A 22,407-nucleotide genomic window follows, 5' to 3' on the forward strand; every position below is an offset into this window, starting at 1 on the left:
GTTGAATGCGATGAAACCGTGCAGTTTGTTTTTTCTCTCTCCTGAAACCCTGAGAACATAAAACCCGGAAATTTATTTGCACTGAGAGTGTGAGTGTTTTCTCATGGCTGGAAAAAAAAATCGCACTGATCGTGCAAGTCTCAAAACAGTTTCAGATTGGTCTGAGATTGTTTCCATTTACTGGTTTTCCAATTCAGCATTTTCATTAACAGCCTTCTGTAATTACTTTAACAGCAGTCAAATCCTATATCGCCAGACAAACGACGGCAGGAAGGGACGCACCTACAGATAACTATGTACCAATAAAAAAAAGGTAAAAAAAATACACTCCTCAGTTTCCACTTGCCCCCTCTGTTCTAGGTCCTAAAGTGATCGGGCGAGATGGCTCTGCCTTGGTCATTCGGGGTTTAAAATACTCGTACCGGGAAATTAACACAACTGACACGCAGTTACCAAACGAGAGCCCTTCAGCCCTTTGATACGCTTTGCATAGCTGCGAGTCCAAATCAGGCTACGGCCTGTGTGCTGAGAAACACAAACCGGTTGAACTTTATTTAGAAGCGAGCGTGCTATTCATTTAATAAAGGGAGAATAAAACTGGCTGTATGAATACGCTTAAGCAAAGGTTAATGTTAAGCAAAGGTTAAGATCACCATACGGGCAATACACACCAAGACCGGGTCATGAGAAGGACGGATCAGAGCCAAAGGAAGACGCCGTGGTAATTCTTCTTGAAGGTGGTCGGGTTCCAACTGGGGCATAGCGAAGTCTGACGAGTCGCACAGTATCCCGGTTCCTGTTCTGCACACTGGCTGCGAACATCGCTCCACGTTGCGACTGTTCGTGATTTATAGGTTTTACGCGCTCCGTCAGACGCCTAAAACGTACAGGTTTAGTACCGGTACCGGTGGAAATTGATTAACACAAAGGGCTGTTTCAGAATCTGAGTAACGCCTTCCTTAATTTCGTTTACTCGAACAGTAGCGTTACCGTGGCGCACGAAGAATTACATTCAGATTAAATTGAACCCATTTCATGTTTTTTTTTCTTCCCTTCTCTCGGTCGCTCTTCAGCTGTTGGTGATTTAAATTAAAGGTTCCCAATCCTGCTCCTAAGTGAAAAACTACGCCGATTTACGTACTAAAATAACAGATCAGGTGGGTAGCTGCGTCAGCATGCGTAGGCTGCAAAGGAACAAGTAATAGGTTTATTCCATGCTGAAAAAAAGAAGAAAGAGAACACAACGTTTCGGCCGTGGAGCCTTCTTCAGGTGTGAAGAAGGCCCCACACAGGTGAGAAGGCCTCACACCTGAAGAAGGCTCCACGGCCGAAACGTTGTGTTCTCTTTCTTCTTTTTTTCAGCATGGAATAAACCTATTACTTGTTCCTAAAATAACAGAACCCCTGCGTTTTCATTTAAGCAGCAGGTGTAGATACCCAGGCTGGGAACCCGGGTTTAAGAGGCAGAAAAGAGCTATAATTTAGATGCCACAAAGCTACTTAAGTAGATGAATAAAAGCTTTTCTTTCCATATGTTAGGATTTAAAAGCATTGCATTACATTACATAGAGCGTGTAAATAGTTTATCTCCGAGATGCGCTTTTTCACAGATTATGCAAAAAGTTAGGGGATAGTTAACTATCTCTACAAAACTTCCGCCAGAGCACCTTCCCATTCCCAAGACGCTTTTATGCACAGCTTTTTAAACAGAATAACATAAAACCGTTAACTGGGAGGCCTGAACTGGTGAGGATAGCGAGGATGTTTTTTTTTGGGGGGGGGGCAGACTTTGTTTGCCATCTCGAAGGAGCGCAGTGGGACAGAGATAGAGATCGACGTTTCCGTGCCTTGCGTGTGTGGGAGGCTGTCTCAGGTCTTGGAGCAGCGCAGCTGTGTGGACTAGGGGCTGGGAGGGGGAGGATTCATTTCGCTGTACGTGGCCTGGCTCCGCGCCTTCCTGTTGCTTCTCTGCGGGCTCTATCCCTATACTGTACCTCTCCAGACGTCCTAACGCATAGCCCCCACTGAGACGCGGCTGGGTTTTTATTTTACAGGACACCAAAAAAGATGAACACGATACTGAAATGCCTCTTGACTGTGTTTGTGTTCGCTTCGGTGGTCGCCAATATAGTCTTCATCATTTTGCACACGCCCAGGACACCCAAATGCGCTCCGGAATTCCAGGACGCGCTGAAAGGCAAGAAACACGATGACAAAGGCCTGGTGTTCGCGGATCTGACCAGCGAAGAGTACACGCAAGTCCGCGATTACATGTGGAGCGTGTCCGCCCTGAACATCTCCCGATCTGTATTTGCGCAGCCCTCCGAAAACGTCCTCTTCCTGATCGAGCTGCACCTGCCCCCGAAGAGCGAGGTGCTGCGCTACCTTGACAAGGGCGGCCCGAGGCCCAGGAGGGAGGCCAAGGCCGTGGTGTTCTCCGGGTCAAAGCAAAGCATCTCGGAGTACATCGTGTGGCCGTTACCGAACCCAGACCATCACCAAGACGTCACACTGAAGACATACAACCAAGAATTGCATATAAACGCCCGCACTGTGACTATCGGCGAATATGTCGCCCTTTTTAAATTCGTCCACAAAGAGGTGTTCGGAAAGGTGAAGACCATCCTGGAGGAGAGTTTCGGTTACAGCGAGAGCAACACTCTGAACCCATTTGAGGGCATGCCCCGGGGTATCCAGTCGGGGGACCGGCAGACCTGGTTCTCCTTTTTCCGCGACAGGAGTGGCTTTTACATCCACCCCGTCGGGTTTGAAGTCCTGATTAACCACAGGGACACCAAAAGCTCCATGTGGAAGGTGGAAAAGGCGTTGTACAACGGGGAATACTTTGCCAGCCTAGAGGAGCTGAACGAAAAATACGCGGCCGGTAAAGTCAAGAAAATCCGTTACAAAGAGAGCCGTGACTACGGTTCTCTGAAACCGAGGCACAAGCCCACGGGATTCGGTCCTCTACAGTACGACGTTCAAGGCAAACGCTACAGCGTCAGGAACAACCAGGTGCTGTATTTAGACTGGAGCTTCGCCTTCGGCCTCAGCTCCCTGACCGGCATGCGGGTTTTCGACATCCGCTTCAAAGGGGAGCGGATCGCTTACGAGCTCAGTGTCCAGGAGGCGATGTCGGTATACGGTTCGGTCACCCCGGGGATGATGCTCACCAAGTTCATCGACTCCAGCATCGGGATAGGGCGGTTCGCACACGAGCTGGTGCGCGGCGTCGACTGTCCCTATACGGCCACCTTCGTGGACACCTACCGCTACATCGACACCAACTTCACCCAGAGGTTCAGGAACTCCATCTGCATCTTCGAGCACAACACCGGTCGCCCGCTCCGAAGGCACTTCTCCGACTTCTTTTCCAACAGTTACGGGGGGCTGGCAAATAACGTCTTGGTTTTCAGGACCATCACGGCCATTGGCAACTACGACTACATGTGGGACTTCATGTTTTACCAGAGCGGGTCCGTGGAGGCCAAAGTGCACGCCACGGGTTACATCTCTTCCTCGTACAAGACTGAGGACAACCTCCGGTACGGGCATCAGGTGGCAGAGAACACACTGGGCAACATCCACACGCACTTCATCAACTTCAAGGTAGACCTGGATGTGTTGGGTACGTGCCTGTATCTCTCCTTTCTTAATTCTGTGGCCTTGGTTGGCGTTGAGCCTGGCTGGCTGTTAGCTGATATGGTTAAGGCGCATCGACAGCCGTCTGATAAATTTGTTTGACTAGAACTGATAATCTGTGGTCCTGTTATAGTTTCTGTGTAACTATAGATAGAGGCAGCTAGTCCTGTACTGTTTTACCGCTTCGTGCGAAATAAGGAATTTCATTCAATTTAATTAATACTTCGTAATTTAATTTCAATCATCGTGCAGGGTTTAATAGTCCACCCACTTTGGTTTCTGAAATTGGCATTTATCTTAAGTAGATCATATTTGAACGAGAAACACAATTTTATTTTGTCATCTTAAAACACCAACGAGCAAGATCCGGGTTTAGGGTGAACTTTTTCGTGCTGAGCAACACCTCAAATAACTCTCCGGCTCAGGATCCTAACTTTGGGATATGAAGACATTTCAAGTTAATGCTGCACAGAGGGACAGTCTGATAAAACGTACCAACAGACCAGTCCTGAAAAAAGCAGCTGACGTGAGAGGTGTTTCTCCAATGGAAATGTCTTTTTATCCCAATCTGTCTTTTTCAAAAGATGTCTCGGCGGTGGGGAAACGGCAGGTCTAGCCGCGGGGATGCCCCTGTAAAGTTTCGGGGTCCCATCCGGAGCGGTTCCCGAGTTCCGTGTTCGCTCGGCGCAGCGCGGATCTAGGAACCCCAGGGTTCAGATACAGCCAACAGAAACTGCAGCCAAGGAAAGCGGCCGCTACTTCCACTCTGTTCAGTTGTGCAAAAATAATAAAACTGAACGCCTAACATCACGATACGGTATTTTTAAGGGAAATAATATAAATCCCTTCATTATTTGGTGAATTACGTTGCCGTTTATTCTTAGCATTAACTTGGTGCCTTTTGTGCATCTTGAACTACAGTTCTGAATTGTTACTATTAGTCCTTGCTGCCTGGCCGACTGCTCTAATGCTGCGCTTTTCATTCGCTTATTTTAAAGGCAGAAAGAATATGTTCTTGACCAAAGACATGGAGTTTGTCAACGTTTCTCTGCCCTGGATCCCCGGAGAGTACGCGCAGATCCCCAGGCTGGTGGAGAGGCAGCTCAAGACCGAAGGGGAGGCGGCGCTGCGCTACGACACCAAGACGGCCCGGTACCTGCACATCGCCAGCAACCTCACCAACAGGTGGGGGCACCCGCGCTCCTACCGGCTGCAGGTGGCCAGCTTCACCGGGGACCACCTGCCCGAGGCCGTGCCGGAGGAGAGAGCCATGTCCTGGGCCCGGTGAGTTGCTCCCCGGGGCAAGCGTGCGTCACAACGAAGGCGACGAGACAGCGAAAACAGCGTTTTTATTACGTCAGGAAGGGGGGTCTGTGCAGTTTTCCTACAGCCATGACCCAACAGCACCTAGGCTTACGTCATGCTTTCTTCAAATTGAAATTTCACATTTAAAGCTTATTGGCGTGACCGGTTAATTACAATGTTGCCAAAGCTGAGACAACTAACACAACATTTACATTTACAGTGAAAACATATTTTAGGACATTTACATACATCACATAAGAGATAGATAGATAAGACTTTATAGATCCGAAGGGAAATTGTATTGTTTTTTAATTGGTAAAAATTGGTAATAAGGTATTATTATGAGACAGGCTCACTGTTCCTCGGGCTGGGACAAGATAATCACCTACTGGGGTGCAGCTCTATTGAGTTTCTTTCCAGTAGGACATTCAGATTCTGGCAGGTGTGGGAATTCTGGGGTTAGATTTGTTAATTAGACAAGCATCTAATTTTCTTCTCTCCGAGCCTTTCAACCGGAAGCGGACGTACACACTAACTCAACAATACACACTCGGTACAGGGCATGTGAAACAGAACGTTTAACTACATTAAACAGAACATTCACGCAAACACATATTTACTGCCTTCCTGCAATGTGAGCTCTATCTGGTTCACCACAATATACTAAGCTCCCTGGTATTTAAAATACATTATTTTTACTCGTATTAGTTAATGTCTTAATGTCTTAATTTTAAAGGAACAATTCTTAAAAGCAAGGATTAATTATTAATATTGAAGCTCCTTCCCTTTTAACAACTATCTCAATTATGTCTAAACATTTTTTGTGATTCTCTTTTGTGAATCAGGATGGGTTTTATATATAAGAGATGGAATGGAAATTTGGACAGGTGTTTTGGGGGCAAAGTCCGGTAACCCATCCTTAAAATACTGTGAACATGCTAGCTACTGATATACAATGCTATCTACTGGCTACCGGCTGCCACAGCACAATGAAAAAGTTTTTATTGAAGTTCAGCTGTACTGCAGCACAAGGTCACAAGAGGCACGTCTGAGTAACTTTCGTCAGTGATTGTCTGACTTTGAAATAATTCAAAAGCATGATTCTGCAACTTGAAAACAGCAGTGGTGTCAGGGTGGCGTCTTTCTTTTCCAACTTGGAATAAATATATTTTCCTTTTGTTTTAATGGCATCCAGGTACAAAGTGGCAATCACCAAGTACAAAGATGAGGAACAGACCAGTAGCAGTCTGTATAACCAAAACAACATCTGGTCCCCAGCGGTCGACTTCAGTCAATTTATCGAAGACAACGAAAACATCGAAAGTGAGGTGTGTGCTGACATGCTAGTGCAGGTTTTCTGCACCCAGTGAAAGTATCTGGGCTAACGGCAGGCTGCACCTGTGGCTACAATCTCAGCAGCAGTGCACAGCTGGCCATGAGGTGCTGGGAGCAGGCCAGGTACAGCCGGCCAGAGGAATGGTGGTTCACCTGACACAACTGACCTCTGACCCTTGACCCCAGACAGGCCCCTAAGACCCTGAGCATGCACACTTTGCAGGTCCCGCGGGCAAGAAAGACGAACTGGTGTTACTAAATTAGGAAGAACGAGAGAGAGATGACGACTGATCACCTTGAATTAAAAAATATCAGTACATTCACTTGTGTTGTAGCTGGCATCCTGAAATCTCCAACTTTACAAAACCGCAAAAATGTGTTCCAGAAAATTGAAAATTGATTAAAAAGCAGATTAATTGAAGTTTTTTTGAGTGATAAATAAACATCCCTGGAGCATCTAGGGTTTTGAATCCCTGATATTCTCTTTCCGATGCAGGGAAATGGTAGGCTTTGAATGTAGAACAAGGATTGTGTAACAGCTTTTGTTTTATCCTTTAAGGACCTGGTTGCCTGGGTAACCACTGGGTTCCTCCACATCCCTCATGCTGAAGACATCCCCAACACCGTTGCCGTGGGCAACGGCGGCGGAGTGATTCTGAGGCCCCACAACTACTTTGATGAGGATCCCTCAATGAACTCCCCAGACTCTGTGTACATCCACCCCTCCGAGCCAGCAGACAGCTGCACAAACAACAGGTTCGCCTGTCTGGCCAAGGAAGTCTGCGCCCCAAGTCTCCCCACCTTCACCTATAATGGCTTCGAGGGGGTCATGAAATTCGAGGAGTGAAACATGCCAAACTGAAGGTCAGCGCAGCCCAATCCAAGATTAAAATAGGAAATTTTAAAAACCTGTCTCAAGATTTCTGAAACCGACTAAAGTAAATTACAGATGAAAAATGTATCATTTTTAATTATTCAATATCTAATTCCCAATTCATCAGCGCACACCACAAATTTCCAGGGTCATCTGGCGTACCACCTGGGGGCGCTCCGCGTACCGCAGTTTGAGAACCACTGGTCTATACTGCAAAACCAGAAGGGTTGTGGGGCTTGAGAGGGGGCAGTGTTGACTGTGAGCGGTGAGCAACGTAAGGTCAATGTGAGGCCACTCGCTCAATAGTCTGGCCCAGGTAGTGGCTACTTTTTGACTTAACCTAGACTGAGCTGACTGTTCCCTTAACCAAATCAATCATTTTCCCTCCACTCCTGGAGAGGTGATGGTTTAATGGTCCATTAGCAGTGGTAGACTGAGGCCCTCGAGGACTGTAACTCTGTATCACTGAACCCAGAGGGCTGTTGACCCAGGTGGAGTTTCCAGGCCAGATGCTCTGGGTTTTTCAGCATTCCTTCAAGATGGCTCAAACAGCCTCCTCACAGCCTTGTTACCTCTCTTAGGTACAGTGGACTGGAGCTGGACCACCGTGGCCCTGGGGAGCCACAATCCAGCAGGTCCTTACTTAAAAGGTTGGGATCATGTGTGAGTTTTGCTCAGTTCAGTACATTAACGTATTCATTTAGGTCAGGACTGACCAACTGCAGGCCCCGAGAGCTATAGTGTATTGGAAGTTTTATTTCCGATTAAAGTATCTACAGTAAATTGCTAGACTGATCACCTACTTCAGTGGTCAAAATAATATCGTTCCAAGAGTTAAGGAACTGAAAATTGAAGAGTGATCCATAAACTGTACTGGACTGTGGCTGTCTGGGACAAAGTGTGACCACTCTGGCACTAGACCATAAACCTCACTTTCCATGCAGCCGCTGGTTATGACAGTGGGTTTTGTTTAGCTCTTGACTGTTGTAATTGAACCCCAAATTTACAATTATGATTTTTTGATTGTTTTCAGTTCTGTAATGGTCAGAGGTTTTATTTTCCCTAACAAAACTCAGAAATAACAGAAACATCTTTTTCAAATCAGAAAACAAATATCCATGTTTGTTATCTAATTAACCAATTTATCAGTTTGGGGTTCAATTAAACAATTAAAAGTGCAGCTGGATTGAAACCCAGCAGATGCTGGGGTAACCAGAACTGGGAAAGGCTGGGTCTTGCCACAGTGAATACAAAGAAACAGAGTGGGAAATGTTTGATTCTGTGGGATTTAAAAGATGCCTACTCTTTTAAGTTGTGTAGATGTTTTAAGATGAGTTTATATGTGACTTCTAAACATGCAAAAACATCTTGGTACATAGAACAGTACAGCGTTTCTTTGTTTATTGAACACATGACTTTTTATTTGAAAACAAAACCTTCATTTATTTGAAAACATATTCTAATCATTATTATCCAATAAACAGTTTCTTTAAAAACAACATGGCAATAAGTAACTCTAAGGTGACTGATGTTACATATGCCAACAGCTCAAGGTAACAAAGTCTCAGGATGCTGCAGGATATTTAGTTTTATAAACAGATTTTAATTTAGATGAAGATAAAATATTAAACTGACTGTTTCTAATGGTCATCTGCAGCTTTGTTCTTACTGTTCTGCTGGTAGTGTAATGTCAGTCACAATCAGTTTACCTAATTATAAAAGCACACTGGGCTGCATCTGGGACCTTCTATTAAAGAGCTTTAAAATATGTGTAGCAACTGAGCCTTTCTCTAAATATATATATATTCAATTGTAGTCTGCTGCTCACAGATTTTCCAGGAATTAGTTTGTCTTGCAGGACAATCTCATTTATAAATGCACTGGATATTGTGATCTTTTAGAAAAAAAATGAAGAAAATCTCTTTATTTTTCAATAAAAGTTAGAGCGATTTGTGAGAGGGTGTTTTTCCCTGATTGGCCCTCATCTGGGTTGAAGACTCTGTTTTCTTGCAGTGTTTATAAAAGCGTTGCGGATGGAATGGTGAAGTGTTATGAATGAGTGGGCTCTGGGCTTTGTACACAATGTCAGGGAATGGCATGTCCAGAGAGTGATGTATTGCTTCACTTAAAATATATGGGACTGCTTTCTCCCGAGATGTGATGTACAGAAATAGCTTTGGCAGAGCTCCTATACAAACAGTACAAATATTTCCTGCTGAACGTATTAAAGCCATCATCAGAATTATGGATTATGAATTTATGAAACAGAATAATGACTCTTTTAATCGAGAAAACTCCAATTACTTGGGTTATACCCACCCAATTTTGGAATAGCCGTTTGTGTGTTTTTCACACCTTGGCTTGAGAATGAACTCTGTGACAGCACATAGGAAAGAGTGAGGAAGTGTGAGCAGACTCCTCAGACCTGCCTTTGAGATCACCCCCATTTCGGCACTGACAAACTAATTATCTGTATTAAGAGAACAGTGGCCTTGGAAGACATCTCACATACAAAGCAGCCATCACATGTATATGAAATATCTGGTGGCATTGTGGCACAGTGGTTAGCATTGGTGTCTTGTGACACTGGGATCCTGGGTTCAGCTCATGTGGTGCTATCTGGGCGGAGTTTGCATGTTCTCCCCAGATTTCCTCCGGATGCTCTAGTTTCCCCACATGGTCCAAAAACATGCTGATCGGTTAATAGGCTTCTATGAAAAGACGTTTCATTGCCAGCAAACATCTGCCTTCAGTCATGCACATATTTACTGACTGCTCCATAAACAGTCCCAGCCCTTGGAACTCGTGATTCGTAAGACACAGAAAGATTTGTGATTTCATGGGCTCTTGGTTCTATAAACCACGCTCCGGTCGACATGACTGTTCTTGCTTGATGAAGTCCCGTGGCGTGCTCTTCCAGACAGCTCTCCAGTGCTTTCCAGAGTTCAGCCATGATGGAGCACTTTTCATGTCTTGTTTGCATGTGTAACCCATGGACTCCGGGTGGAACTGTTCATTCAGACCTACTGCTAAAACAGCTAATCACAAGTGCCATGTGGGAATGTGTAAATAATAAAGCATTTAAGTAGCTCTAAAGTTCCATTACTTTCTCTATCCATCCATTTTCTAACCACTTCCAAATCAGAGTCTTGGGGAGGAACAGGTAGAAGGCCGGTTATGCCCCGAACGGGTCACCAGTCCAGCACAAGACTCACACAGAGCCAGACACACACACCAGAGCCAGTTTTACCACGAACCAATTAAGGAAACCAGAACATGGAGGAAACCCACACAAACTCCACACAGATAGCTCATCATGGTCCAGGACTGAATCCTGCTGTTAGCCTGGCTTTTCTCTATTCATGTGCAAAATAGATCAAACTGCGCACCAAGCAGCTGATGAATGCATTGATACACATAAACGTATCTACACACAGGGGTATAGATGTACTGTTAGTATATAGGGTGCTTATATAGCTAGTTCAGTGTGGAGCAAAGTGCTATATCAGCTCAACGTGATCTACTTTGGCAACCCAGATGGCTTTTGCTTGCCCTCCAGCTGTGGAGCTCACTGGAATGTGTGCAGGAACTAAATGTTGCTGCTCTAGGGTGCCCTGTATCAGAAACCAGCTGCGAGGACAAGCTGGCTAGCATTACGAGCCACCAGTGCACATCCGTATACTGTGAAAGTAACTTTTACTCATACTGGTTTGAATAGATCAATCACTGACAATAGTCAACGACAAATCCCACGGGTTATTACAGAAATTGTTATATAATCCCCTTCGCCTTAGGATCCGCAGTTAAGAACTGGCTTCATCGCTCAGTTCTCCTCCCCACTGAGGGCTGACGTGTGGGGAGAGTACTGGAGCACATCATCCAGGTGGTGCTACACATCATTGGTGGAGGTGGAGAGGAGCTTGCCTGTAAAGCACTTTGAGTGGAGTGTCTAAAAATGGGCTATATAAGTGTAAAGAATTATTAATTATTATAACTAATGACATGAGGCAGCCCCTGGTTATATGTCGAAAGGGTGAGTATTTCTGATTTGGTTGCGTAATATTTCCTTTGCAGTCCTGAGCTCGGCTAATCAAGTCACCAGAAAGCTGTGCCCTCTTTATCTGGCAGTCGGCAAGCACGCGGCGATCATGTCCTGAGCACTCTGCTGCTCAGTGCCGGAAACAGCCCAGGCTGCCGTAAAAACCTGCAATCACTCTGCACTCGAACACATTTACCAATCACTCTCAGAGGCGTCTGGTCTCAACGCAAAAAAAAAAGAACCCTCCTTCTTCAAAAACGAAATTGCAACACGGAGATAAGGAGCAATAAATGATTTTTCCATACAGCTGATGCTGGAAGAACATGAATACTCACCGAGTTTTGAAAGCAGGCTGCTCTCCTGATGTGAATTCCAGTTGTTTCCCAGTGGTTTACAATATGAGGCCCCAGCAGGAAGAAGTGAGCTCTAGCTTATTGCGGAGACCTCCGTGGAAGACAGTCACTCCAAATCATGCCTTTCAGCCGAGTCTTTTCATTGGCGCCCTTTCAAATCTCTAATAATCAAACATTAATCAGCTCAGGGGGGAGAACACTCAGTCTGAACTTTCATTTCCGTAATTAGTGTTAAGTATTGGGTAGGACAGGGGATTGGGCGCTTTTGTGCAGCCTAACTCCATTTTACACAATACATTCAATATAACCAGTCTTGTCTAAGCCAATGACCGTAGGTTACTTACCTTGAACAAAGAGTGAGGCCAAATTAGCACAATTGATCAAACTACTGTGTACACATGTTTGGAGTCTCTGTGACTGAACTGTCTCTTACTGACACAATCTGCACTGATTCAGTACTGTGTTCCACCACAAAGCAATGTGGCGCAAGAGCCACTGTATGTCATTCCTGTGTTTTAACATGCCTTAAACGAAGGTTTTTCCTTGTATGGGAAAACTTTCCCACTAAGGGCCTGCACAGCGTTTGCACCACAGCACGTCCCACCCAGGCTGCTGGCAGTCTCTCCAGCCAGCCTGCAGCTTGTGGTGTTCTGACAGGAGCTGTGCTCTCCGCTGGACAGCATGTTCCCCACTCCAAGCCCCCCCAGCCCCTCCCACCACCTTGTCGGGGATCAGAGAACGCCAGAGACACAACAACAGACAAACAGGCAGGTTAATGTGTAACAGGTGTACCCTGTAAAGGAATTAATCAGTATTGGCCTTGAGCATACTGAAAAACAAAAAAAGTAAAGAATTACACAAAAAAGAAAAAAAAACATCTGGATTGCTGCCAAATTTTCAGAGCATTTCAGTCCCTCGTCCCCCCAACTAGATAACACAATCTCCCAACAGTTTGTCTGTTATTTGCTTCTGTCGCAGTACAAGTATTTGTAGCTTTGTGCTCCTCAATACCAGCCCTAAAGCTCCAACACAGGGAAACAATACAACCTCCCCCCTTGTCCACTTCCTCTCTCACGCACATACTCAAGCGCTCACAAGTGTGGTGGTGAAAAGGCAGGCGAGCTGATGTGGGTTTGAGCAGCACATAACGCCAATTCTATTTTGCACCCAAAAATAAAACCTGAAAGACAATTGCTTGCCAAGACAAGGAAAGAAATTCTGAAATTCTCTTTAAGATGCTTAATGTCCAAATGTGCTTGTCCTAACATATATACTGTACATACACCATACAGCATCTTAACACTATACACTTAAGCACCACATATTGAAGATGTCAGATTTAAAAAGCAGAGGGACACATGGGACCAGTTTAAACTGAATCTCCAGAAAATCATTAGGCTCCATGGATGTTAAAATATTTATTGTTTCTCCCTCTCAGATTTCAAAAGGAAATCAGGGCCAAATATTACCACGTGTCGGAGTTAGCTTCTTTTACGTTCTTCAGCCAAAAATCACGAAAAAGTCACGAAAAAAAAAATGAAAGCATGCAGAGAGTAAACAGAAATTTCAGCTCGCAAAGATAACAGTTGCTGGACAAGTCAGATGCAAGAAAACAAGTCTGTCCATGAACTGTTTGTGTGTGTGACCTCTGCATGTTTCTGCTGTCGGGTCCTCGACTCTTCCCAAGACCTTGGGAGGGCTGTTATCTTTGTTTTGAGGCATCTCCACCCTAAGGTCCACTCTTAGTGCACTCTTGGGTGCACGAGGGGGTCACTGTGCTGGGATGAGCTGATTCAGCTAATGGAGAATCTGTTCTCCCAGAAGTTACAGGGGGTAAGACCTTTATAAGAATATAGACAGAAACTCTAGTTAAATGTGGTTTTGACATTCACATAATGAAGGCAACATAAAAACAAAATGGAACAGGCACAAACCCAAAATGATCACGTATTTGATATTTGTATGCTTGCCATATGAATCAGGAATATTTAAAAAAAATGTATCCATGAGTTTTTCATGCATTTGCACCCTCCATTTACATTGCTAGTACAGATTTTGCATAAGTCCACCATGCTTTTCCTATAGTTTCTCTGCGCCGGACTATGTGTTACTGTTCTTATCATTCTATGCCACAATAAACTCTTACCTGGTTAGACTGTTGAACAGTTGGTGATTGCACCGTTTCAGAGAAGTGCACATTTCAATAGGGCAGAGACATGAACAGTGCCAGCGCAGTGACTTCTCACGCCAGCTGTGAAACAAAGCAAGTAGAACTCATTCATCTGCCCTGTACACAGGCATGCAGGCTTTGTGACTGAGCTGCTAGGGTCTTTTCTGCAGTTGTTCTGCACTTCTTCAGTGTTCTGTTTTATAAACAAGGCTCACAATGTACTACCCTGAGAGTGAACTGAGAGCTATGATCTCACTATAAGTAAATGTTGTTACCATGCACAGTACCGGATTTCCCATGAGGCACTGTCAGGCCTACAACATTTTTAGGGCCTACGAAGGAGGGAAACACTAGTGAGTAACGTAAAACGAGCTGAAACAACTTGCGATCAGCTCTAGGTGCTCCAAATCAAGAATCATACACTGTCTAGCGGCTGTTCTAGAAATTAGACGTATCGAAGTGATGGTCGCCCAACTCACTCCATCAATCATGTGGCTTAGCATTAGAATAAATTTAAATTGCATCATGTCAATCGACGTAATTCAACTGGGGTTTACCCCTCTTTATGCACAATTCGGAGTGAAAGTGCCTAGGACCTATGAGCACCAAAATCAGGCCCTGACCATGCAAAATGTAAAATAAGAATATTACACTGTTACAATGGTTTCACATTAGCAGTGCTTAGTTCCATGTTGTTTTCACATGCCTTTGCTGTATTGGCCTAGCTTGAAGTATAAGAATGCCATGAGGTACCTTAATGGAGTAAAGAAAACAATAAGGAGTATTTACTATTGTGTGGCACGGTTTATTATTGCGATTATACAGTGAAGCTAAAACAAAGCAGGTTGACCCCCTTTAAATTATGTAACAGAAAAGTTCTGACTCTTCTGAATTTATTCCACAGAGGATATTTGTTCTGAGCACAAAACACAAAGCTGCCACACATTACAGTGCTGGCCAGAAGTCACCCCATTAGTAAGGCAAAGTGTTAAAAGCAAACCTTCCACCGCAGATGAAGAGAGACATTATGAAGAGGCATAGCTGCTCATATACCTGCATCACCGAGTGTCATGTTAACGTTTCAGATAATAAACTAGGAAAAGAATATGATACAATTATGGAAGCCTGTCTTACTGATCTACTCTTTAAAAAAACACAGTACATGCACTTATGCCAAGACGAAACGAGACAGTGTTTTATTGACATTTGATGGACTCTATTAAAAAGGGACCTCATTTTTATGTTAAAGGGATTCATTTTACCAGGACCTGAAAACCACAAATCTGAAGTAAAGGAGCTCCAGGCTGTAGCTGAACTGTACAACGGTGAAATGCTGTACATGTGTTTTGCCATTGGTTTTACTTTGCACATTTACTGAATTATGCTTTAGTACCTTGGACTACCACACCTACCTGTGATTTTCTCTGATTCCAGGACACAGCGCGCAGTGGTATATTCCAACTGTTTTACCAGATTAAATGGCTTGTCACTCAAAGGCTCAATTCACAATCCCCCTGACAGAAATGTACAGTGATCACGGGAGAAACCATCATGATCTGCTCTGATTACATAACAGCTGATTGTTTTAACACATTGGGAGGGAGTAAAAGTTCAGTGCCTGCAGATGAACCTTTACCCTGTTGTTTGCAAGCATCAGGAAAATGCAGTTGCTCAAATCAACATGCCACCTTTCAATTCATGGAGCAATCCTACTCCTCACAGAGATTAGAGGTCATCAAGTATTACAGAGCTACAAGCTTTCAGAGTGCCTGGTTTACTTGGTAGCATTTTGTGTTTTCTCAGGTTTGAATCAATAAAATGATGCGTTACCCAACACTAAAGATACAAATAGTTGATCCCTCTATAATTCACCAACACGAATCTAGTAACATGAACTGTGGAATCTGGAACAATTCCAAAACGTTCCTCAAAAAAAAGAAACATTTCTAAGTATACGATTTATGTAATGTCCTGAAAAATGGTCTTCCCAGACTGATCTGGCTCAAAATACACATAAACAAAGTACACCACCAAGCTAGACAAATGCTGTTTCCATTCATCGGCACAATGGTGACTGGCACTGCACATGATCCACAGCACCTGGGAAAACAGTGATGTGTACTTGTTTCTGAAAAAAAAAAGAACTTTAAGATTTCTTCTACTTCATTTTAATTCACATACTGTACTTCAGCAGTTTAATATTTTACATTCTAATCTTTGATCATCTAGGCTCCTAACTATTTACAAATGTTCATCCGAAGGCATCTCCTGGACAATTACAGCATGACCATCTCTGCCTGGTCTTTATTACTGTACTTCCTCACCAGAGGGAAAGCAGGACACTCAGAGATCACAATGAAGGTTCTCTCTTGCTCCCAGGGGATGCACTAGAAATGCACAGAGCACATTGCTATCAACAAGCGATCTGAAATGGAGAGAAGGATCTTGACGAGTAATGGCCCAGATTTGGTTGGGCGAGTGTGTTGCAGGTCTGAAGTCACCAGTCCTTCTGCCTCTTGCCCTGCCTGGGGCAGAGTCTGGAGATGACACAGGGGGCAAGTGCCACTGTGATGAGAGGCACGGCAGCGCTCTTGCAGAAGGACAGCAGGTAAAACAGCAGCTCCCTCTCCGAGGAGAAGTGGACCAGGTCCAGCAGCTGCAGTAGCAGCAGCGAGGCAGTGATGCAGCCCAGCCTGAAGGGGGCGCTGTGGCCTCGTTTCCCTGAGTGGCTCCCACTGGAGAGAGGAGAGTGCAGGCCCAGCCCCAGGCCGAACAGGGTGCCCAGGTTGCGCAGCAGGCTGGCGAAGGGTGTGGTGTCCATGTGCACCCACTCGGCTCGGACGCACCACCGCTTGGCTTTCTCCAGCGTCCAGAGCAGGTCCACCCCCAGCACCCGCAGGAGCAGGTAGAAGCCCAGGGCGAAGACCAGCAGGAAGAGGGTGGTGAGGAGGTACCTCTTCAGACTGGCGCTGTAGATCCACTGCACCCTGCTGAAGGCCTCAGCCACAATCATACCTGCCATTGACAGACAAACCAGGTCTTAATACACAGTAATGAATGGCAAACAGCTTGCCCAGTGTCCTAGTCCCACCTTGGACCATACTCTCGTGAAAAGATGCACAAATGTGAAAACTGTAATGTTTTCCTAAACATTTCATCACCCAAGCACTTGGCTGCCACTGATTCAGGTTTCGCAGTAACTGAGCTCTACTTTCCACGTCACACTGACGTTGTTGGAGGCACAAGAAAAGCACGCGGAGCCAGTCAGCGGCAACGACCAGAACAGCACCGGGCACGTCGCCAGGGCCTCTCCTGCGGTCACTGACCTGAAATGACCCCTGTGACGACCTGGTGGGGGAAGTGGGCAGCCACATAGACCCTGGACATGCAGACGATGAGCTCGACGGCACACAGCGCCGTCCACAGCGCCACCCGCAGAGCCCTGAGCCGGGGAAGAGAGGGACAGAGAGTCCCGGAGATGAGGGGTTGAGTCTTACTCCTTCACCCTTGGGCTGCTATGCTAATTTAAGAACCGTTCAAACGAGAGGAGGCCATTCTTCCCTTCTTGCTCATTTCGGCAGTAAGCAGTTAAGTGATCCAAAGATCTCATCCACCTGCTTCTTGAAAACCAGGGCATCGGCTTCAATAGCAGAACTGTGTAGCTCGTTCCCTGCTCCCACAACCCTTTGTGTCAGGGTTGCCTGCTGCCTCTGCTTTCAGTTTTGCTGAGGACTTCATAAATATTTTATCATGGTGTACCATGGTGTCCACACGTTCAAATATACTACAGCATAGTGAAAGCATGCGAGTGCCACAGGGGCACAGTAATACAATCACGGTAAAGACTCAACGGATGTGCAAAATGGTACATTGATGAAGGTATCATTTCATAAAAGCTTCATTGTGGAGCTGGGGACATATTAATCTAGTATCGTTGAAAATCCACAGCACAGATGGGAGCTGTTGGTCTCGGCACTGATGACACACGTATCAAGCTCACCTGTTGAAGAGAGCAGAGTGATCTCTCTCAGAAGCAACGGAGAGGACGGCCATCACCATCACATACCACACCCCCGCTGAGCCCATCGCATGCCCCGAGGGGCTTCCTGTGAACACACCAAGCACAGGGTCAACCCACAAGGGCCACAGGCCCCAGCCCCAGGTCCTTTTCAATGCTGCTTGGACAGGATTTTTCCACAAAACAGACCAAAAGAGATTTCTTCTGGATTTCATGGCAAATGCTCAGATTTGCAGTTTACATCAACAGACATGACCATGATGGAATCATATTCTTATCTACCAAATTAACACCTTATTTCATCCACGCTGTGCACAGAACTTCTTTTACAAATATATGTGAATGCAGCATATCCACTGTCTGATAGGTAACCATGTGCACTAGGAATACCAACAGAGGAGTCCATTCAGTACCTGGCCCGGTTTCACAAGTGATGGGGAACTGTCTTAGCACAGGAGCCGGTTCAGAACCATAGAACTGGGTCTCGTGAACCCACCAGTAGGGCCTCTCACCAAAAAGAACCCTGTGAAAGAGAAAAGAGCACAAAAATAGCAGGACCCAATGAATCTGATTTTATCCAAGTTCATCTCTGCTTGAGTGAGCATGAGCTTCTCCCACTAAAGCCAATATTAAATTCAAACTTTCCCTCATTTCCTAAAATAAATGCGTGCGCATGTTTAATACTTGACACCCAAATTTCACCCACCTGGGTTTTGCTTACAGCTCTGGAGTCCTGACTTCACGATCTACAGAACCCCTACAGACTAAAAGAAAGCTAAACCCAGGGGAAAGAAGGATAAAAAGAAGCGGAAACTTCAAGAATGTCCGTTCACACTGCGGTTTTGGTGGCCTATCTAGATATTCCCATAGTCTATGTTAATAAATATGGGAACTGTTCCACACTAAGCCCAGAAAAAGAAAACAAAACTTTTGTACAATCCGTCTTCCTGCCAGTTGCTTCACTGAGATCTTGTTTTTTCAGCTTTTTGCATACAGTAAAGACAATCTGTGCGCCTGAATCTATGAGCTACCCTTTTGTGCACAGGAAAATCAAATGTGCCATAACACTTGAAAATCATACATCTCTCCTTTAATTTGCTGCATTTAATTAGCGGTTTTTCCCCACAAAAAAGTGGGGACCATTTCCTGTCTGTTTCTGAACAACCGATTTCCTAAGCGCGGCACCCATGACAGTTTTGGGGGGACTGAGCTCTAAATGAAAAAATGAATCCACTCCCACAGCCTTGAGAACGGGGCGCTAACCCCTGGGATTTATTCCAGGGTTCCCGTGAGGTCGGATCAGAGACCCAGCAGCGGATTCGAGCGCTTAAGACGAGGGTGTGCTGGAAAAAAAAAATATTGTTCAGATCATTTCTACTCTAAGGCTTAGCAAGGACTCTCACGCTGACTAAGCAGGGTTACCAGTGACAGCCCTGGCACCACAAGGAGGAAAGAAGATGGCACAGGCCATCTGGAGAAAGCTGGCTCACCACTTCAGCACCAGGTTGAGCCAGTCCCCGATCACGGCCACCCAGATCAGCTTGATGCCCGCCTCCCTGCGCAGGTGGAACCAGACGGGGAAGAAGACGAAGAAAGGTGTGTGCAGGTCTGCCACAGAGGACGCCAGGTTGAACAAGCCCTCGTAGCCTCTGTAGTGGGCCTGCAGATGGGCCGTCAGGTTCACCCCGGCGCTGTGTAGCAGGTCCATGCTGTCCGTCTGCGCTGGGGCAGTGCGATCTGCACTCACAGCCCCTCTCCACTCTTCGCCCCAGAATTTATATGAGGACAACTTATTTGTTTGCTTTCACCAGAATCTAGGGCAAGTCCCTTAACCTTTAAACCCCCTGGGCCGCTGGTGCAAGCTTGTCTGATAAACAGTGTCAGTGGCCGGTCTTCCAAGGGGACCTCGCCGATTCTGTTTTCCCCCCTGGCACGAGCCGTGCTGATTGGCTAACAGAGAACGTCACGTGATCTGTTTGTCAAGATCAGAGCTGGGTGGCAAATTTGTGTTTTTCAAACAAATGTATGCACGCACACAGGGTTAAGCAACGATCAGGAGAACAGGTTGTTTTCGTGGTCAGGCTAAACTGCTGTGAATTCTACGAGCATCACAATGCTCTCTGCGTTTTTTTCCAGAGAGCTAAGAGTTGCAAAATGTGACGTGAGGAATGGGCGACACTGTACCCTTGACAGCAAAAAGCACAGAATGGCATTGTAGTGAAGCAGTGAGCAGTGTCCACATTGAACAACATCTACATAGGAGTACATAAGAGCTCGTTCAAGAAGAGCACATGAGGGAATGCTACACAAGAGTGCATTAGAGAGATGTAGACAAGGGCACATGGGGAAATGCTACACAACAGTGCATTAGAAAGTGGTACACAACAGCACGTGACAAAATACTACACAACAGTGTGAGTGCACTACACAACCAGATATAAGTGCACGACAGAGCAATGGCACAGAGTGCAGTTCCAGAAGAGATTGTGATGGTGCCATTTGTCAAAGCGGATTGTTCTGCTCCGAGTTGGGAAGAAGGGGATGATTTCACCTGATTCTGAAAAAACCTTAGTTAAGCGAAAACCACATTTTTGTTTTCTGCCTCCTTCTTCTCTGCAGTGTATTTTCTCTAGCTTTGTTCAGACTGTTCATATTCCAGCGCCGCAGGCTTTAGCACCCCTGCCTCACAGCACTGGGGCCCTGGGTTCAATTCGCGATTCTGGGGCATGTCCTGTGTGGAGTGTGTATGTCCTGTGCCATAGTCCAAAAACATGCTGGCAAGTTAACTGGCTCCTGGAAAAAGTGTCCCTGGAGTGTGTGTTTGTGTCTGTGTGTCTGCCACGTGAAGCATCGGTGTCCATTCCAGGGTCTACCCTGTCTTGTGCCCATTGCCTGCTGGGATAGGCTCCGCCCCCCCCTCATAATTTACTAACCATTCCAGCACAAAAAATAAGAAACCTCAGAGACTTCTCCAAGTCACTGTCAACAGCTAGGGAGTCTATATAAACTGAATTACTACTGGCCCAGTTAGTCACTCTTGCACAAGCATATTATTGGCTCCTGTCTGTCAGAGAAAAACTACTGCTTGCCAATGATTAATCAATCTGTTTTAACACCAGAGGCTCCTCACATATGCCTCAAACAGTAGCCGTTACCAAAAGCTTCAGACAGGCCTTTCCTTAATCATTCACCACTTTTGAAGAAGGAAAAAAATGCAAAATAACAGCATCTACTGTCAGCTGGAGAACATCATTTTTGGCTTTGCAATTTACCACCCACGTTCATCTTAAGTACCCAGTTCTTACAGATGACTCTAGCTTGCTCCAAAACTCTTCAAATCTCATTATGGGCTTCTTTGCACAATGCCAGACATTTAAGTGATGGTGATGTTTAGCGAGTGCCGAGGTTGTCATCTTTTGTGATACTAATAAAAACAATTGAAGTCAATAGGAAGTCCTTCTTCATTTATCTCACGGTGTGGCTCAGAAAAGACTTTGCTGACCCCATCCCTTCATTTCCGTCTCAGTCGTATTGGCTGAAATGGCCTGTTTCTTCAAAAATAAACAGGAGGGAAGAGTCAAAAGGGCACCCTGCAGTCTACAGCTTGTGAAGCACTGCTGGAGAGCTAGTGCGCACATAAACATCACCAGTCAACGTTATCGGAGCAGCCTGCTACAGCATGAAAGTGCAACGCATTAAAAAATGACTAAGGCCCATCTGCAGTTTCATGAGGAGGAAGTTAATTTTTAAAGGTCAGGACAAGAATATTGATTCAGAAATACCTCAGGGAAAAAAAAGAGGTATTTCTGACAAAGATGAAAGGCACATACCAGACACAATCATTTCAGAAACAGTCACCCTGCCTCACTGGGAATAAAGAGACATATTATCAGTTGATTTTTGTAACCACTTGTGCTAAATTGGAGTGAATAGGAGGCTAAATATGGAAGTATACAGTAGGTTTGCTAAGTTGGTGGCATGGACAAAACTCTTTTACTGAATGGGGTACAACTCGCCTAGAACTCGATAAATATGCACCTTCGTCATAGATATTAAAGACTTTGTTGGTAAAAATACCTTTAAATCTATTTCAAAACATTGCAAATGAAAAGGTCATTTGGACCTCAAAGATCTCACTGCTGCTGATCTAAGACCATGAAAACATGTTCACGTACTTCAGCAATTAATGGCAATATCTAAGAGCTACAACTGGGCAAAACATGAACCTAGGATTTCAATATCTCTCTGCCCCCCAATCTCATCATCAGGGTTCCCTTGATGCACTGAAAACCACAGCGCCTGATACCAGATGACTTTTAGGAAACTCTGTCCGAGATCTGTAACGACTACTGAGGGACTGAGAAACACTGTCTCGCTGCATTTTAAAACTAGACTTCCCACTTCAAATATACCTGAGATGCAAGATTGGAACATAGCACTGGCAGGTGTATTAGTAAGGGTTGTTTTAAAAAAAGCGTTTCTAGCAAGAACAGTAAATGTAACTGTGTATAACACTTCAGATTATGGGTCACAGATGGCACTTATAGGCTCTTCATGAATGAACCACAGTTGTAATAATTGTGATACTAGACGTTGGGTGGCTAAGGGGTTTATCGAGCAGCCAGGGTCCAAAAAAGCAGTGTCAAGGTCACTGCTTAACTAGGTGGAGAT

The 22,407-nt window shown here is 45.2% G+C and overlaps 2 protein-coding genes across 2 annotated transcripts; one reads left to right on the plus strand and one right to left on the minus strand.

Moving 5' to 3' along the window:
• Window positions 1–1,887: 1,887 nt before the first annotated feature.
• aoc2 (amine oxidase copper containing 2) lies at window positions 1,888–10,261 on the plus strand. Its single transcript, XM_015361900.2, has 4 exons — window positions 1,888–3,628; window positions 4,641–4,926; window positions 6,143–6,275; window positions 6,842–10,261. Exons 1-4 carry the CDS (start codon window positions 2,068–2,070, stop codon window positions 7,127–7,129), a joined length of 2,268 nt encoding a protein of 755 aa, XP_015217386.2. The 5' UTR covers window positions 1,888–2,067; the 3' UTR covers window positions 7,130–10,261.
• A 4,241-nt stretch (window positions 10,262–14,502) lies between these two features.
• g6pc1a.1 (glucose-6-phosphatase catalytic subunit 1a, tandem duplicate 1) lies at window positions 14,503–21,828 on the minus strand. The gene is made up of 5 exons (XM_015361903.2): window positions 19,227–21,828; window positions 18,150–18,259; window positions 17,719–17,824; window positions 17,045–17,160; window positions 14,503–16,733 (listed from the first exon to the last, which is right to left on the minus strand). Exons 1-5 carry the CDS (start codon window positions 19,442–19,444, stop codon window positions 16,216–16,218), a joined length of 1,068 nt encoding a protein of 355 aa, XP_015217389.1. The 5' UTR covers window positions 19,445–21,828; the 3' UTR covers window positions 14,503–16,215.
• Between the last annotated feature and the right edge of the window lie 579 nt (window positions 21,829–22,407).

Source organism: Lepisosteus oculatus, chromosome 28 (genome assembly GCF_040954835.1).
Source record: "Lepisosteus oculatus isolate fLepOcu1 chromosome 28, fLepOcu1.hap2, whole genome shotgun sequence".
NCBI classification, from domain to species: Eukaryota; Metazoa; Chordata; class Actinopteri; order Semionotiformes; family Lepisosteidae; genus Lepisosteus; species Lepisosteus oculatus.

Excerpts from the sequence above, each read along its gene's own strand:
- aoc2 (XM_015361900.2), top strand. The coding sequence starts at position 2,068 with ATGAACACGATACTGAAATGCCTCTTGACTGTGTTTGTGTTCGCTTCG. Across the intron at positions 4,927-6,142 it reads AGAGCCATGTCCTGGGCCCG|GTACAAAGTGGCAATCACCA; the intron begins GTGAGTTGCTCC and ends AATGGCATCCAG. Across the intron at positions 6,276-6,841 it reads ACGAAAACATCGAAAGTGAG|GACCTGGTTGCCTGGGTAAC; the intron begins GTGTGTGCTGAC and ends TTATCCTTTAAG.
- g6pc1a.1 (XM_015361903.2), bottom strand. The coding sequence starts at position 19,444 with ATGGACCTGCTACACAGCGCCGGGGTGAACCTGACGGCCCATCTGCAG. Across the intron at positions 17,825-18,149 it reads CACTTGTGAAACCGGGCCAG|GAAGCCCCTCGGGGCATGCG; the intron begins GTACTGAATGGA and ends GTGTGTTCACAG. Across the intron at positions 17,161-17,718 it reads CACTCTGCTCTCTTCAACAG|GGCTCTGCGGGTGGCGCTGT; the intron begins GTGAGCTTGATA and ends TCCCCGGCTCAG.